This window comes from Perognathus longimembris, chromosome 6 (genome assembly GCF_023159225.1).
Source record: "Perognathus longimembris pacificus isolate PPM17 chromosome 6, ASM2315922v1, whole genome shotgun sequence".
NCBI lineage: Eukaryota > Metazoa > Chordata > Mammalia > Rodentia > Heteromyidae > Perognathus > Perognathus longimembris.
This window is the reverse complement of record NC_063166.1, coordinates 23,570,118-23,585,825: the sequence shown is the minus strand read 5'-3', so window position 1 is coordinate 23,585,825 and position 15,708 is coordinate 23,570,118. Positions and strand designations below refer to the sequence as shown.

Genomic DNA, 15,708 nt, shown 5'->3' with positions numbered 1-15,708 from the left:
TGCTTCATAAATTTTTATTGATGGCATTTATCCCATGGTTTAACATGTTAATTATACTGTAATAAACATGGCTTTAATATTAAACTTCTCCTTATTATCCAAAGTCACCACAGTCCATTTCAGTAAATATAAAAATATATGCTTAATACTTTGTACAATACTGGTTTTTGGTCCAAACAAAACTGGATCAGAAAAGCCAATAAATTCAACTTTAAGAATCTCCAATTTTTTTTAAGATTTTCAAATGGATTTAGGCAACTTTGAATAATGGGATTTACATAATAAAATCTGAGACAAGACTAAACAAAAAAGTCTTAACACAAAATTAAAATTTCAAGTTCACAGATTTATGTTATGCCAAAAGTACAGAAACAATTGTATTTACAGATGTTTCATAATAAAATAATGAAAAAGGCAAGACGGGTGATAGAATGAAAATATAGAAATAGCATATAATTATTAAATGGAGAATGAACTAGATCTAACAGGTCCTTAGCATGGACCACTCTTTAATCACGCTTTCTATCAGAAAATTTTTGTGCACAATACACCCACCTCACTCACTTCACACATACACCAGCACAAACTCAGCATAGAAATCATTCATTTCAACATCCTCTAATCTATACAGAATTCCTCATATATAATTACAATTCCACGCGTTCCATAAACGCTTATCACCACACATAGTGGTGCAGACAGAGGTTCTACACAAGCCATTCACCGTGCAGGCTCTATTTCTGGTACAGCCAGACTACGCCAAGCCAGTGAATAATGTGCTGGATCATAAAATGTTCTTGCTTTAGAATCAGACACCAGTCTAGCTATTATTTTCAAAAAAGGGGTGGGAGAGGTGGGGGAGGGTCTTCCATAGAGAAGAGGATCATTCCAAATTAAAGAAGTCCTTAGGCAGATCTGACTTTCGACAAGCCCAGCATGTAGTACAATCCAGTATCTGAAAGCAGGGCACCAGCTGTTAAAACTGTTGGGTGTAACACCTTTGTCACCTTTATTTCCTACGTCTAACAGCAGTCTTTATCTTGCGACCAGAAACTGAAGTTCCAGAAGAGGAGAACATATTTTTCCCATTTGACCTGTGAAAAACAATACTTCATAATGTGACATGATGTTCAGAGCAAATTTTAGGATTGTAACATTTAACATGATAGCAGCAAAAAGGAGAGGAACTCCACTATTAAAGCAAACACATATCACTTTCTCAGATGATAAATACAATCCTCCAAAAGTGCTGCAATAACAGAATATAACTGTACCCAAACTACATTGCATCTTGATGACTTTTAGAAAAAACATGCATACACCCTTACCAATGTAAATTATCAATTAAGAAAAAATTCTCTTACCCCACTGTAAATGCCGCTGGAGACTGGTTAAATGCAAAACCCCCTGAGCCTGAAGGCTGGGCTGAGGCTGCAGGTGTGCTAGGATTTGCACCAAATGTGAATACTCCTGATGGATTATTATTTGTGAAATTGAAATTTGTAGTGCTGCTCCCAAACTGGAATACAGAACCTGTAACGTTTACAGAAATACTTCATTATTTCTGGCCTCTACATATGAAAATACATAAAGTGTTAAGATTTCTTATGCTCAATCTTTTCTCATTACACCTCCAACATATGATGTAACATCCATGACCAAGGGAAAAAGCAGAATGGACAGACATCTGGTTTAAGATAGCAGAATCAACAAAAGCCTAGCATTATATTCTCTAGAAAGTGAATTAAAATAACAGAAAAGGGATTTTTTTTTTAATTGGACTCAATCACCAAAAAGCCAGAAATGGAGTTGTGGCTTAAGTGGTAGAAAGCCACCTTTACGCAGAAAAAACAAACACACACAAAAACCCAACTAAAACTAAAAGACAGTACCCAGGAGCCAGCCTCTGAGGTCAAGTCTCAGTATTAGCACATACACATGGAAAAGGATGGTAGAATATCAGTTTCCTAGACACAGACACAACCAGACCAATCCCTACCCTAATACCACACACGACAGTAGTTCTCCTTTACCCTAGAAGACAAGAGTTATGCAAACAGACAACTCCTGTGGCTGACTGAGCTCCCAGAATACTGGCAAGCAGACTAGAAGTATCCTCTCTGGGGAATTTAACAGGAAGTTTTTAATGAAACAAAAAAAAAAAACTGAGGCACCAATGGCTCATGCTTAGTAGTAATCTAGCTACTCAGTAGGCTGAGAACTGATCACAGTTCCAAGCCAGCTATGAGACATCTCCAGTTAACCACTAGAAAACTGGAAATGGAGCTGTGGCCCAAAGTGGTAGAACACTACTAGAGCACAAAAAGCCCTGTGGTGGACCAAAAGCAAAACAACAAAAACACCAAATAGGTTTTCCCAAACTAAATTAAAACAGAAAAATCTACAGTGAAACTGAAGACTCATAGCTGTCAATTTTCAAGTGAAGAGCTAAGTAGCACCAGACATTTGAGGACAGCATTTTATATCAGTCACACAAAAGCAATGGGGACATTCTGGGGCAAGGAAGCAAAAATTTAAATTCAGAAACAACATGATTAGAAACAGTAGAAGAGGGCTGGGGATATAGCCTAGTGGCAAGAGTGCCTGCCTCGGATACACGAGGCCCTAGGTTCGATTCCCCAGCACCACATATACAGAAAACGGCCAGAAGGGGCGCTGTGGCTCAAGTGGCAGAGTGCTAGCCTTGAGCGGGAAGAAGCCAGGGACAGTGCTCAGGCCCTGAGTCCAAGGCCCAGGACTGGCCAAAAAAAAAAAAAAAAGAAACAGTAGAAGCAAACTCTCAATAGAAGAAGTGGGAAAAGATAAGTCTTTTAACAAAAAATAAAAAATGCAGGCTAAGAATGTGGCTTAGTGGTAGAGTGCTTGCCTAGCATGCAGGAAGCCCTGGGTTCGGGTTCCATTCCTCAGCACCACATGAACAGAAAAGGCCAGAAAGAGCACTGTGGTGGTAGCCTTGAGCAAAAAAAAAAAAAGAAGCTCAGGGACAGTGCCTGGGCCCTGAGTTCAAACCTTGGGACTGGCAAGAAATTTTTTAAAGTCACACACAACCAAAAAAATGAAACATTCATAAAGAAAAGGCTGCCAAAGCACACATAATTCCAATAACTGAAAAATTACAGTAAACACTGTAAGACTTAAAACAGCAACTCCATAAGCCAGAAAGCTCACAAAGGAGAAGTGCCTTCAACACCTATATTCAGTTAAAATCTTATCAAGCACTGGAACAAACTAAGATCCTCCTAGAAATGCAAGACCTAAAACTTTGTATTCCCTGAATTCTTAAGAAACCACTGGAAATAGGATATAGCTCAGTGATAGAGCATTTGCCTAGCATGCCTAAGACCTTGAGTTTAATTTTAGTACCACAAAAAAAAAAATTACTGCCAGATGTGCTCATCTAAGTGATAAGATGGAAGAATACAACATGATAACCAAGAACAGAGGTTTTCTTCAATAAACTAAAAGCTGGGAACTGGTGGCCTGTTCCTGCAATCCTATAGGACTCAAATCTGAGGACTGAGGTTCAAAGCCAACGTAGGAGGAAAGTCTGCAAGACTCTTACCTCCAATGAACTACTAAAAGAAGAAAAAAAGCCAGACGCAAAACTGTAGTTCAAGTGGAGAACACTAGCCTTGACTAAAAAGTTCAAGGACAGCATCCAAGCCCTGAGTTCAAGCACCAGGACCAGCACAGAGGAGGGAAAAAAAAAACTTTAATGCTCTGTCGAATATGAGTTAGTAAAAAGAAAAAAATGACATGATTTCGAAATTCAAATAATACTGTTTTCCTTTTAAAAAAAAAAACAATCTAGACACAATCTACATTATTGTTTCTACAAACTTACTGGAATTAGGAGCTGAACCAGAGCCAAATGCAGACTGACTAGGCTGTTGTCCAAACACAGGAGGCTGGCTACTGCTTGATACTGTTCCAAATGTAGGTGGCGCAGGCTGAGAAGCTGCAGGAAACAATGCTGTTGAAGAGGATATAGATCCAAAGCTTGGAGGGTTGGGCTGGCTGGCACCTTGAGTTTGTCCAAATGTGGGGGTCTGGTTAGCACCAAATGCTGGACTGGCAGATGGTGCTGAAGGTGCAGTGCCAAACACAAATGAGGATCCTGGAAGACCAGAAAAATACTTAAAGCTGCATGTTTACCGTGAGATAACCCAGAGAAATTTGCTAGCCCAAAAGCAAATGTCAAGCTTCTCTTACTTCAGTCAAGTTAGTTAAAATGTATGGTTCTACCACTATTTAGTAAAGCATACAGAATCCAAAAAACAAAACTTTCCAACTTTGCAGTCAACAGTGTATCTCAAAAGTATACCTCCAGAAATGTAATGTGTGCTTTCACTGGTCACATTATAAAAACTAGAAATAGTATCTAGCTAGACAATAACAAGAAACCTTGGAAAAATTAATCATAGTCTTACCACAACTAGCAAAATAGTTTCTAAGAATTAGATATATTCAATCTCAACAAACTTTATTTATTATTCCACACAGTTAAGTAATACAGATGATATGGAGGCACTCAAACCATTTTACATGATAACCTGGTATATCATTTGCTAAGAACTGGCATTACTAAGATTCAAGCCAATTCAATTACATCATGTTCTTTTCTAAGTACCTGCAGCACTAGATGTGGTTGTGGCTCCAAAGCTGAACCCAGAGGTTGCAGTATTATTACTGCTGGCTCCTGGTCCAAAGACAAATGGGGTGACAGCTGAACCTGTGCTGGATGTAGTAGCTGGTTTGCTATCCTGAGAAAATAGCAAAGACTGAGATGTACTGGATTCAGCAGAGTTACCAAAGGCAGAGCTGCTCACAGGATTGCTGGCCTGTCCAAACACAAAGGCAGCCACAGGTGGGTTGGAGGAAGAGGTGGAACTACCAAATATGCCACCACCTGCTGAAGTAGTTGGGGTACTTGAACTAGAGGAACTGTTCAAGAAGTTAAAAACTGTTTTTGCTGCACCTTGATCTGTAAGACAGAAATTAAGAAAGAAATTCTTAAGAAATAATTAAACATAAATCATCACAGAAAGTAATATTCTTATATAGAGTTACTCACCAAATGAACATTAATAGTTTCACACAATCAAAAATATTCATCTTGGGGGGCTGGGGATATAGCCTAGTGGCAAGAGTGCCTGCCTCGGTATACCCGAGGCCCTAGGTTCGATTCCCCAGCACCACATATACAGAAAACGGCCAGAAGCGGCGCTGTGGCTCAAGTGGCAGAGTGCTAGCCTTGAGCGGGAAGGAGCCAGGGACAGTGCTTAGGCCCTGAGTCCAAGGCCCAGGACTGGCCAAAAAAAAAAAAAAAAAAAAAAAAAAAAATATTCATCTTGGGCTGGGAATATGGCCTAGTGATAGAGTATGAAGCCCTGGGTTCGGTTCCTCAACACCACATTTATAGAAAAAGCCAGACGTGGTGCTGTGGCTTAAGTGGTAGAATGTTAGCCTTGAGCAAAAAGAAGCCAGGGACAGTGCTCAGGCCCTGAGTTCAAGCCCCAGGACTGGCAAAAATAAACAAATAAACGTGTGTGTGTGTGTGTGTGTGTGTGTGTGTGTGTGTGTGTGTGTGTGTGTGTGTGTGTGTGTGTGTGTGTGTGTGTGTGTGTGTGTGTGTGTGTGTGTGTGTGTGTGTGTGTGTGTGTGTGTGTGTGTGTGTGTGTGTGTGTATGTCTCTTTTCTGGCTTAGGGATTTTTCTGCTTTTTGAAGGAAAGCATTCAGCTTTTTAAATAAAAATACTATGCCTCAAATTCAAATCTCACTTGATGCTGTGTGTTCAGATAACCAATTCAGATAATAAAAGATGGTTGCCTTTTTAATGTATTGGCTATATAAATTTATGCTGTTGTGTGTAGCAGGTTCTTAACTTCATTTTATCCACATAGCTGGGTAATTTTTTCCTAGGAAAGACCTAATGCCATCTCTGACACACAGAAGCTATCATACATATTTATTCCATGTGGTGTCATTAGGTTGTTTTAACTACAGTTAAAACTATACTAATAGTATAAATATACTATATATGCCCCTGTATCATTCTGAGTCTGACTTCTTCCTCTTGTTATTTCCTTTCGGTGTAAATCTGAGTGGCTTAGTTTGTCAAACTCCCCCAAAATTCCTCTAAAAACTAAAATTAAGGGGGTGGGTGAAATACTCCTACACTCAGGAGCTTTGTTTATGTTGTTTTACTTAATCAGCATTCTGATGCTGTTATAAAACATAAATTAGACATGTTAGAAAATACAAATTAGATTATGTTGTCGAACTACAGCTAGCTTGAAGAGCAGCTTTTTCTTTAGTAACCCTCAATAAACTCAGCTTACTAAGGACTTTTTCTACTGTTCCTATCTCAGTTGCAGCAATGCACATTAGTCACGATGAGTCTCTGGATGCTGTGACATTAGTATGACATCAATGCTGACATCAGCATGAAAGAAAAGCCTATTGCCTGAATTTAAAGTTGGCTAATTAATGAGAAGAGCTTCATCTACCAGTGGAGTTATATCACAACTCAAGTTTTCATGGTTTTTTTAAAATCCTTTTTCAAATAGTTTCAATTCTGATTTCCTTTGTAGTTGGTTTTCAAATTTCCAAGTAAATACTTAATAAGGGAAGAAAAAAAAAAAAGCTCAGTTATTGAGGTGGGCACTGGTGGCTCATGTCTGTAATCCTAGGCTATTCAGCAGGCTGAGATCCTCAGATGAGGATTCACGGTTCAAAGCCAGCCTGAGCAGGAAAGTCCATGAATTTCTTATCTCCAGTTAACCACTATAAAACTGGAAATGGAACTGTAGTTCAAAGTGGTAGTGCACTAGCCTTAAGAGCAAGAGCTCAGGGATAGCGCCCAGATCCTGAGCCCTACCCCCACAATCAACCAAAAATTTAAAAAAACAACAAAAAAACTCAATTATGTTAAATTCTGTATTTTAGGTTAATCTTTCATTTTCAATGTTTCCAAAATTATTCAAATGTTAGTAAGTGTTCAACTTTTACATGGAACCATTTATGTCTAAACTTGGCTAGTTATACACAATTCTATGTTCAAGAATGTTTTTACTTTGAGGGCTGGGGATATAGCCTAGTGGCAAGAGTGCCTGCCTCGGATACACGAGGCCCTAGGTTCGATTCCCCAGCACCACATATACAGAAAACGGCCAGAAGCGGCGCTGTGGCTCAAGTGGCGGAGTGCTAGCCTTGAGCGGGAAGAAGCCAGGGACAGTGCTCAGGCCCGGAGTCCAAGGCCCAGGACTGGCCAAAAAAAAAAAAAAAGAATGTTTTTACTTTGAAACACTGTGTGGTTTTTAGTACTTGATGTTGTCAGACTAAGAAATCTGATGCTGCTGGGTGCTGGTGGCTCAGTCTTGTATCAATCTTAAACTATTCTGGAGACTGAGATCTAAGGATAACAGTTTGAGGGGCTGGAAATATGGCCTAGTGACAAGAGCGCTTGTCTCGTATACATGAAGCCTTGGGTTCGATTCCTCAGCACCGCATATATAGAAAATGGCCAGAAGTGGCGCTGTGGCTCAAGTGGCAGAGTAAAAAGAAGCCAGGGACAGTGCTCATCAGGCCCTGAGTCCAAGGTCCAGGACTGGCAAAAAAAAAAAAAAAAAAAAAAAAAGGATAACAGTTCGAAGTCAGCCTGGGCTGGAATGCCTGTGAGACTATTATCTCCAAAACCAGCAAAAAAAAGCCAGAAAGAGAGCCATAGTAGAGCACTAGCCAAAGCTGAAAGATATCACTTAGGCCCTGAGTTGAAGCCCTAGGACTGGTACAAAAACAAAACAAAACAAAAACACAATAAAAATCTGCTAATCTGAAAAACAGCTTCCCTCTCTAAAAAGCCCCGTTTTAACTTTGGAATATCCCTCCAGTCCTTATTTTCAAATTGACCCAGTCTCTGATTATCAGCTATGTTCTTCCTGCTATTCAGTCCACAGAATAGTTTTACTTCCATGACCATACTTTAACTTTTTTTTTTTTTTTTTTGGCCAGTCCTGGGCCTTGGACTCAGGGCCTGAGCACTGTCCCTGGCTTCTTCCCGCTCAAGGCTAGCACTCTGCCACTTGAGCCACAGCGCCGCTTCTGGCCGTTTTCTGTATATGTGGTGCTGGGGAATCGAACCTAGGGCCTCGTGTATCCGAGGCAGGCACTCTTGCCACTAGGCTATATCCCCAGCCCCATACTTTAACTTTTAAATATGGTACTTCAAGACAGTATTTTCTGAACTTAAAAATCTCGATTTTCCTAGGTAGTGTACACCAACACTAAAAAACCAACACTACAAAGAGCCCTGATAGAGAAGAGAAAGATAAATATCAATGTACAGTATGGGAACTTGCTACCTAAGGGCTGTATTTTTCAAAAGTGTATTTGTATACAACTTCAGCAAAAACATGAGGGTTTAGAGCAATTACAACTCAAAAAATCCTTGGCTCTTTCCCCAAGAATTCATAGCTGGCACTCTCTCAGCTATATATGTGAACCATTCCTTGAGATGCTGAATTCGTCAAGGTATCATGACACCCTTTAAGGAGGGAAAAAACCCTTACCAGCTGTAGTACTGGTTTGAGCTCCAAAGGCAAAAGTGGCCTTCACTGGCTGTTCTGATTCCTTCTCAGGCGGTTTTGTCATATTGAAACTAAAGGTTGATTTTGAAGAACTCTCATCTTTGGTTTGTTCTGAATTCCCAAAGGAAAATACTTGTTGACACTTTGGCTCCTGGTTGTCCACTTTCTTCCCAAACACTAGAGAAGTAGAAGTGACAGGCTCTTGCTGTTTCTCTCCTGTCCTTCCTAGAGCAAACACGGAGGCAGTTGGCAGAGAGGCAGATTCCATATTGCCAAAAGTGAACCCTCCCTTGGCAGCAGGTAGCTCTTCTTTTTTTGCTTCCATTTTACACGTGAAAGGAGACACTGAGACACTCTTGGTTTCTATAGTTCCAAAGCTGAAGGTGCTCTTGCTCTCCGAGGTCACTGCAGTGTCAGTAGCAACAGGAGTGGGGTTACTAACGACCGTACCAAAGCTAAAGCCTGAAGAGGAAGATTTAGGCAATTCCTCTTTCTTTTCTTGCTGCCCAAGGCTAGACACCCCAAACTGAAATGGTGTTGAAGAAACTGGGTTGCTTAAACCAGAACAAAACCCAAACTTAAAAGTGTTATCATTCTGACTGTCTTTCTTAACTTCTTCAGGTTTAGAATCAGATGAAATTCCAAATTTAAAATCTCCAGTTGGTTTAGAAAATTTAAAGCTTTCATTCATGGAGTTAATAGACCCAGAGTCAGATGTAACACCTATTTTAAATGCTTCCTGATCTCCAAATTTAAAATTTCCAGTGCTTGTTAAGGTCTGAGATGGCCCAGAAGATGTGATGCCAAATTTAAAGGAGGAAGCCGCTGGATTCAAAGATGGGGATGAAGTACCACCAAAGCCTTCAAAAATATAAAAGACATGAGTTAATTGGTTTATCCTCTTAAATGAATATAAACCTTGAAAGCCAAAGTAACATAGGACAGCTTTGAAAAGGCCTTCTTGAAGAGTATTAACACAAACACATTTTACACTCAATCCTCACAACTATGATATGCCTACCTTCCTTCATCTACCAGGCTGGCCGAGATTTTAAAAAAGGAAACAAGAGGCACTTTCATGTTTTGTAGAAGGAGGTATACAAATTACCACAAACTGAAGTTAGTCACACAATACTGGTTTACCTGTAAACACAGACAGGCAATTTTTTTTCCATAAGCTCTCATCCTCAGCCTCCCCCCCACCCCACCCCCTTTTGTGACTACTCATCACCCTACCTTTCTTCCCCAAGAGAAAATTGGTTGAAAACTTGTAGATTTCAGAAGCAAGTAACTATCCATGTTCTCTCTAAAATACTTTAAATGAACTAAACAGAAACTTAAAAACAAAGCTGCAGCCAGGAGCTGGTGCCTCATGCCTACAATCCTAGCACTTGGGAGGCTGAGATTTGAGGATCATGGTTCAAAGCCAGTCCAAACGGAAAAGTCCATGAGACTCTTATCTCCAATTAACCACCAGAAAACTGGAAGTGGTGCTGTGGCTCAGAGTGGTAGAATGCCAGTTCTTTCACGGAAAGTGAAAGAACTCAGGAACAATGCTCAGGCCCTAAGTTCAAGCCCCATGGCTGAGGGGGAAAAAAAGGTGTAAAAGACAAAAATGAAACTAGCTAGTTTTCAAGCTTGCTTCAAAGGGTTCTTTCTACAGACAGATTTAAGTATACTGTGTCACTGTGGTACATAAGTAGAGAATATGGGAAAGGCACTGGAAAGCAACAAGTACAAGCTGAAATGGACAGAAAAAGTAACTTCCAAATGTAGTGGTTTTCAAACTATTAGAGGTATCCCATTAATCAATTAAACTAATTGATTAGTCAATTAGTCTACTGCAGCTACTATTTTTCTTCTAAAATGAAATACAAGATATTAGGTATTTCATACATACCAAAGGTTATTATTTTGTGAACCTTTCATTTCAACCAAAATACAGACAAATACAATGTGAGTATGATGGGTTATACAGATTCAAACCAAAGCAATTCTAGGCAAAAAAAAGCAGTGCAGGAGGTATCACAATACCAGACTTCAAGCTCTACTACAAGGCCATCATAACAAAAACAGCATGGTATTGGTATAAAAACAGACCTGAAGACCAATGGATTAGAATTGAAGACCCAGAAATAAAACCGCACTCTTACAGCCAACTGATATTCGACAAAGGAGCTAAAGACATACAATGGAATAAACATAGCCTCTTCAACTACTGGTGCTGGGAGAACTGGGCAGCCATATGCAGAAAACTCAAAGTAGACCCAAGCCTATCACCATGCACAAAGATCAACTCAAAATGGATCAAGGACCTCAATATCAGACCTGAATCCTTGAAACTACTGAAGGACAGAGTAGGAAAGACGCTAGAACTTATAGGCACAGGAAGGAACTTCCTGAATAGAGTCCCAGGGGCACAACAAATAGGGGAAAGACTCGACAAATGGGACTACTACAAATTAAAAAGTTTCTGCACAGCTAAGGACATAGCCACCAAACTAGAAAGACAGCCAATCATATGGGACAGGATCTTTACCAGCACAGCAACAGAAAAAGGCCTGATAACTGTCATCCACAGAGAACTAAAAAAACTAAGCCCCTCCAAGCCCAATAAACCTATTAGGAAATGGGCAAAGGAGCTAAAGAGAGACTTCACAAGAGAAGATATAAAAATGGCAAAGAAACACATGAGGAAATGCTCAACATCCCTGGTAGTAAAGGAATAAAAACAACCCTGAGGTACCCACCTCACCCCAGTTAGAATGGCCTATACTCTGAACTCAGGCAACAACAAATGCTGGAGGGGGTGCAGGGAAAGAGGAACCCTTCTCCACTGTTGGTGGGAGTGCAAATTAGTACAACCACTTTGGAGAACAATATGGAGGTTTCTCAAAAAGCTCAATATAGACCTACCCTATGACCCAGCCATACCACTCCTAGGCATCTATCCTAAACAGCAAACCCCAAGATATCAAAAAGACATTTGTACTTCCATGTTTATCGCAGCACAATTCACAATAGCCAAAATATGGAAACAACCCAGATGCCCCTCCACAGACGAATGGATCCAAAAAATATGGTACTTATACACAATGGAATACTACATAGTGATTAGGAATGGTGAAATATTGTTATTCGCAGGGAAATGGTCAGAACTTGAACAAATAATGTTGAGCGAGACAAGCCTAGAACACAGAAAAAGGGGCATGATCTCCCTGATATATGACTGTTAACAAAGGGAGACGGAGAGACAGTAGAGACCAAGTCTGGGAAACAAAAACTGCTTGTCAAATAGTATTCCCCACAGGATTGGGGCAGCGACCCAACAGTATGTAACTAAAACCAAACAATTACTCAACATATAAAGGTCAAAAATTGACCTCTCAGGAGAATACAATAGCTCAAAAGCTAGGTATGTACGTTCATGTAAGACTACCATCGACATATGGTCTAATATTGACATTACATTTAAAGCCCTAGGCGAACTTTCTTGGGCGTGGCCACGTGGCTGTTTATGTTCTTGATACATTGTATATTGTATATATGTCTACCTGACCTAGAGAAGAGATAGAAAAACAGGATGTAAGATATCACAAGAAATGTACACTCTGCCCTACTATGTAACTGTACCCTTTTTGCACAACACCTTGTCAAAAAATTTGTGTTCAATTAATAAACAAATTTAAAAAAAAAGAAAATTACATCTTTCCTCTCTTGAACAATTCTACACAAAGAGCTCTTCTGCTTCTATGTATATATGAGTAATTTATATGTGGATTAAAACATGAAATTCAGGGCTGGGGATATAGCCTAGTGGCAAGAGTGCCTGCCTCGGATACACGAGGCCCCAGGTTCGATTCCCCAGCACCACATATACAGAAAACGGTCAGAAGCGGCACTGTGGCTCAAGTGGCGGAGTGGTAGCCTTGAGCAGGAAGAAGCCAGGGACAGTGCTCAGGCCCTGAGTCCAAGGCCCAGGACTGGCCAAAAAAAAAAAAACATGAAATTCAGTCTCCAAACAGTTTACTATTAAAATATAAAGTTCCTCCTGTAAAAGTTCTTTTTCTGAGATACCCTGGGAAGCCACAGTCCAAGATGAGATACCGTATCGTAAGGTCCTAGGAATGTAGGTTCTTAATCAAGTAAGAGTCAAGAAATTTATCTAGGGGTTGGAAACATAGCTCCACTGGTAGAGCACCTGCCTAGTAAGTGCTAGGCTATAAAGTTTAATTCCCCCAGTACTTACTGACACCAACACACACACACATATTCTCACACTCACCTAAGATTAAAGTTACATAAAACAAAAATTCCTACCAGGCCACCAAATGACTCTGTACTCCTAGCTACTCAGGAGGGTGAGATCTGAGAATCACAGTTGGAATCCAGCCAGGTGACTTATCTTTCAATTACACCCAAAAAGCCTCAAGTGGAGCCTCAAGTGATAGATTGCTAGCTAGCATTAACCAAAGAAGTTCAGGGACAGCACCCAGGCTCTGATTTCAGGACTGGCTTAAAAAAACAAAAAAACAAAAACAAAAAAAACACACACACTAACTTTCTAAGACTCAGTAACACAGGACCTTACCCAGATGCAACTAAGTTAATTTTATAGTAATTCAAAAACAGATGTGTACTGAGACATCTAAGGACAGTATCTCATGTTGTAAGAATTCTCCAATGAATGAACGTAAACTTAAAAAGCTATTAGCAAAATATTTCATCTTAAATTTTCTTACCTTTAAATTCAGATTTCATGCCTGGCTTTGCACTTTCACATGCTACACATTTAGTGGAGTCTGCATTATTCTGCACTAGGCACACTTCACAGTCCCAGCTGCCCTCAGGCTTTTTGAACTTGTCTAATCCTAGACAGCCTCCAGAAGATAGAGAGACAGGTACAGCACTGCTACTTGAAACAGGTACGGAACTTCCTAAGAAATAATAGGAAAACCTCATGAGTTTTTAAAATTTATATTATGTCATCATCTTAATGATACCACAACTAAGTGTGTTCACTTATCCTTTCCTATTAAGACAATATACCAGAAATGTGAACTTTCATTGTCAAAAAATAGGAAAAACTTCTCAGATTTCTTCTAACCTTATGGATGGATGAACAATTTGTTCTAACCTGGCTTGGATCTTAATCTTGTTCAAAATGGCTTCAGTTGAAAAGAACAAACCCAAAAACCCACATGCCAACAAACTAAAGATTACAAGGCAATTTGTCTTTTAAGAATGTTTGTCAAAGAGAACAGTATCCTGAGACATGTATAAACTGCAGACAGTATCATAAGATATAAAATATGAAGCTCTACAGCAAAAGCTACTCATATACACATTCATTTCATAAAAAAAACCCATCATTCATTCTGTAATTCAATGTATTATGTTCACAGCACTCTGGTTATTATATGCTATTTAACAGACATTGATGAAGCACCACAATATAGGTGGGTTCTGGGGACATAAAGATAAATAAAATGGTACTTAACTTCTAGGGTGCTAGAGAGGTCTCAAAGGGAGAAAATAAAACAAATGCATGGTAGTACCATTACCAAGTGATAAATGATCTGAAACAAATGTGCAAGAAAAAATGACTAAGAAGCATGAGAAACTGTCCCCCCTCTGTACATCACCTTTATAATAACAATTTTAAAATTTGAATCTATTCTTTACCTGACTTAAGTAACTATAACCCTCCTGTTCACCTTTATAATATCAATTAAAAAACATAAAATGACACATGAATAGCCAAAGCAATTCATTACAAAAAAAAAAGAAGCAAGAGAAGGATTCTGAATTGGTAATCACATCTTTAAGTAGAACTAGTAATGTAGAAAAATAGCTGAGTAGAGCCCGATCATACTAGTACCAGTTTCTTTCAAATCTCCACTTACTGTGACTTCTCCCAGTTATCTAAATTGTATAGGTATGTTCTCTTATTAACACAAGTGTTAGCTAGGGTCCCATTTTTTGGTCCAACGTCCTTTTGAGAATCTCTCATCTTACTCTGATTGTTTTAAACATGAACAGAATTTCTTCATCTATACTTCCAATCCATACTTCTCTTCTGAGCTAGTGTTAGCTAGTGGTTCTACCACCACCTACTTAGTTTAATGAGGTAGCTTGATTACCCTTCCTCCAATTTCAAATTTATTTCAATATTTTTTCTGATTTTTGGTCACTTTCATTCAAGTCCCCTTTCCTCATCTCTTGCTTATATATTAACCTTCTTGATGAAGTTGCTGGTCTTATTCCTCCCTTACAGGCTATTAATACCAATTTTGTTTTTCCTCTTTACACCAATTAGATATGTACAAGCTTTAGTCCTGCTACTCTCTATTAACTCATCACTACTACTATGGCTTTAAATATCAAATCATGACTTATGACTCCCTAATCTGTACTTCAAATCCTAAGAAAGGGCCCATAATCCATGTAAATGTATTTAAAGGCATCACATGTATCTGAATGTCAATGTTTCGTAAGCTTGGAAATATTATGTCCTCAACTGTACATCATCCCATATCCTCCTTCTTTATTTAACTGCATTAAAACACATTACCAGTACCTACTGCTTATATTACTCATATAACTTTCTTAGCTGTCCTCCAAAATTATCCAAAAAGCTAGTTACCTAAGAGCTTCACAATATAGAAACTGAACCCGTCATAAAAATAGAAATATTTCTAATTCACAAGGTATATGTTTTATCAGCCATATTAGCATATATGATTACCATATAACTACATAATAGTATTACCAAAATCACATTAAAAATTGGTGTGAATTTTCAACTCAGCCTTTAAACAGGAATTTTCTAATGAACATTGTGGTACTTTACTCTCATCTCAGATACAGATGCCATCAATTAGTATTCAGCTGGAGCCTTTTCACAAAATATTACTAATCCTTAAGGAACTCCTTAATGACCACCACCTTTCATTTTTACAGAGGCAAAATAACATTTCACTGTATAAAGATCTCAAAAACACTGCCCCCACTGAAAGTTTCCAGTATCCACACTGATCATCCTTGAAAATGATCAAAATAGCAAAATGCTTCTAATAAAAATCACAGAAAAAGGAG

At 39.0% G+C, this 15,708-nt stretch overlaps 1 protein-coding gene across 1 annotated transcript in view; it reads right to left on the bottom strand.

Annotated features, from left to right (window-relative positions):
* The window catches only part of Nup153 (nucleoporin 153), a 51,212-nt gene continuing 35,504 nt past the window's right edge, over positions 1-15,708 (bottom strand). The window contains exons 17-22 of the mRNA XM_048348416.1: positions 13,353-13,547; positions 8,593-9,471; positions 4,652-5,005; positions 3,866-4,138; positions 1,365-1,533; positions 1-1,094 (exon numbers count right to left, since the gene is read on the bottom strand). Of these exons, the coding sequence (XP_048204373.1) occupies positions 1,010-1,094; positions 1,365-1,533; positions 3,866-4,138; positions 4,652-5,005; positions 8,593-9,471; positions 13,353-13,547 (1,955 nt within the window). The 3' untranslated portion in view covers positions 1-1,009. The remainder of the gene's footprint in view (positions 1,095-1,364; positions 1,534-3,865; positions 4,139-4,651; positions 5,006-8,592; positions 9,472-13,352; positions 13,548-15,708) is intronic.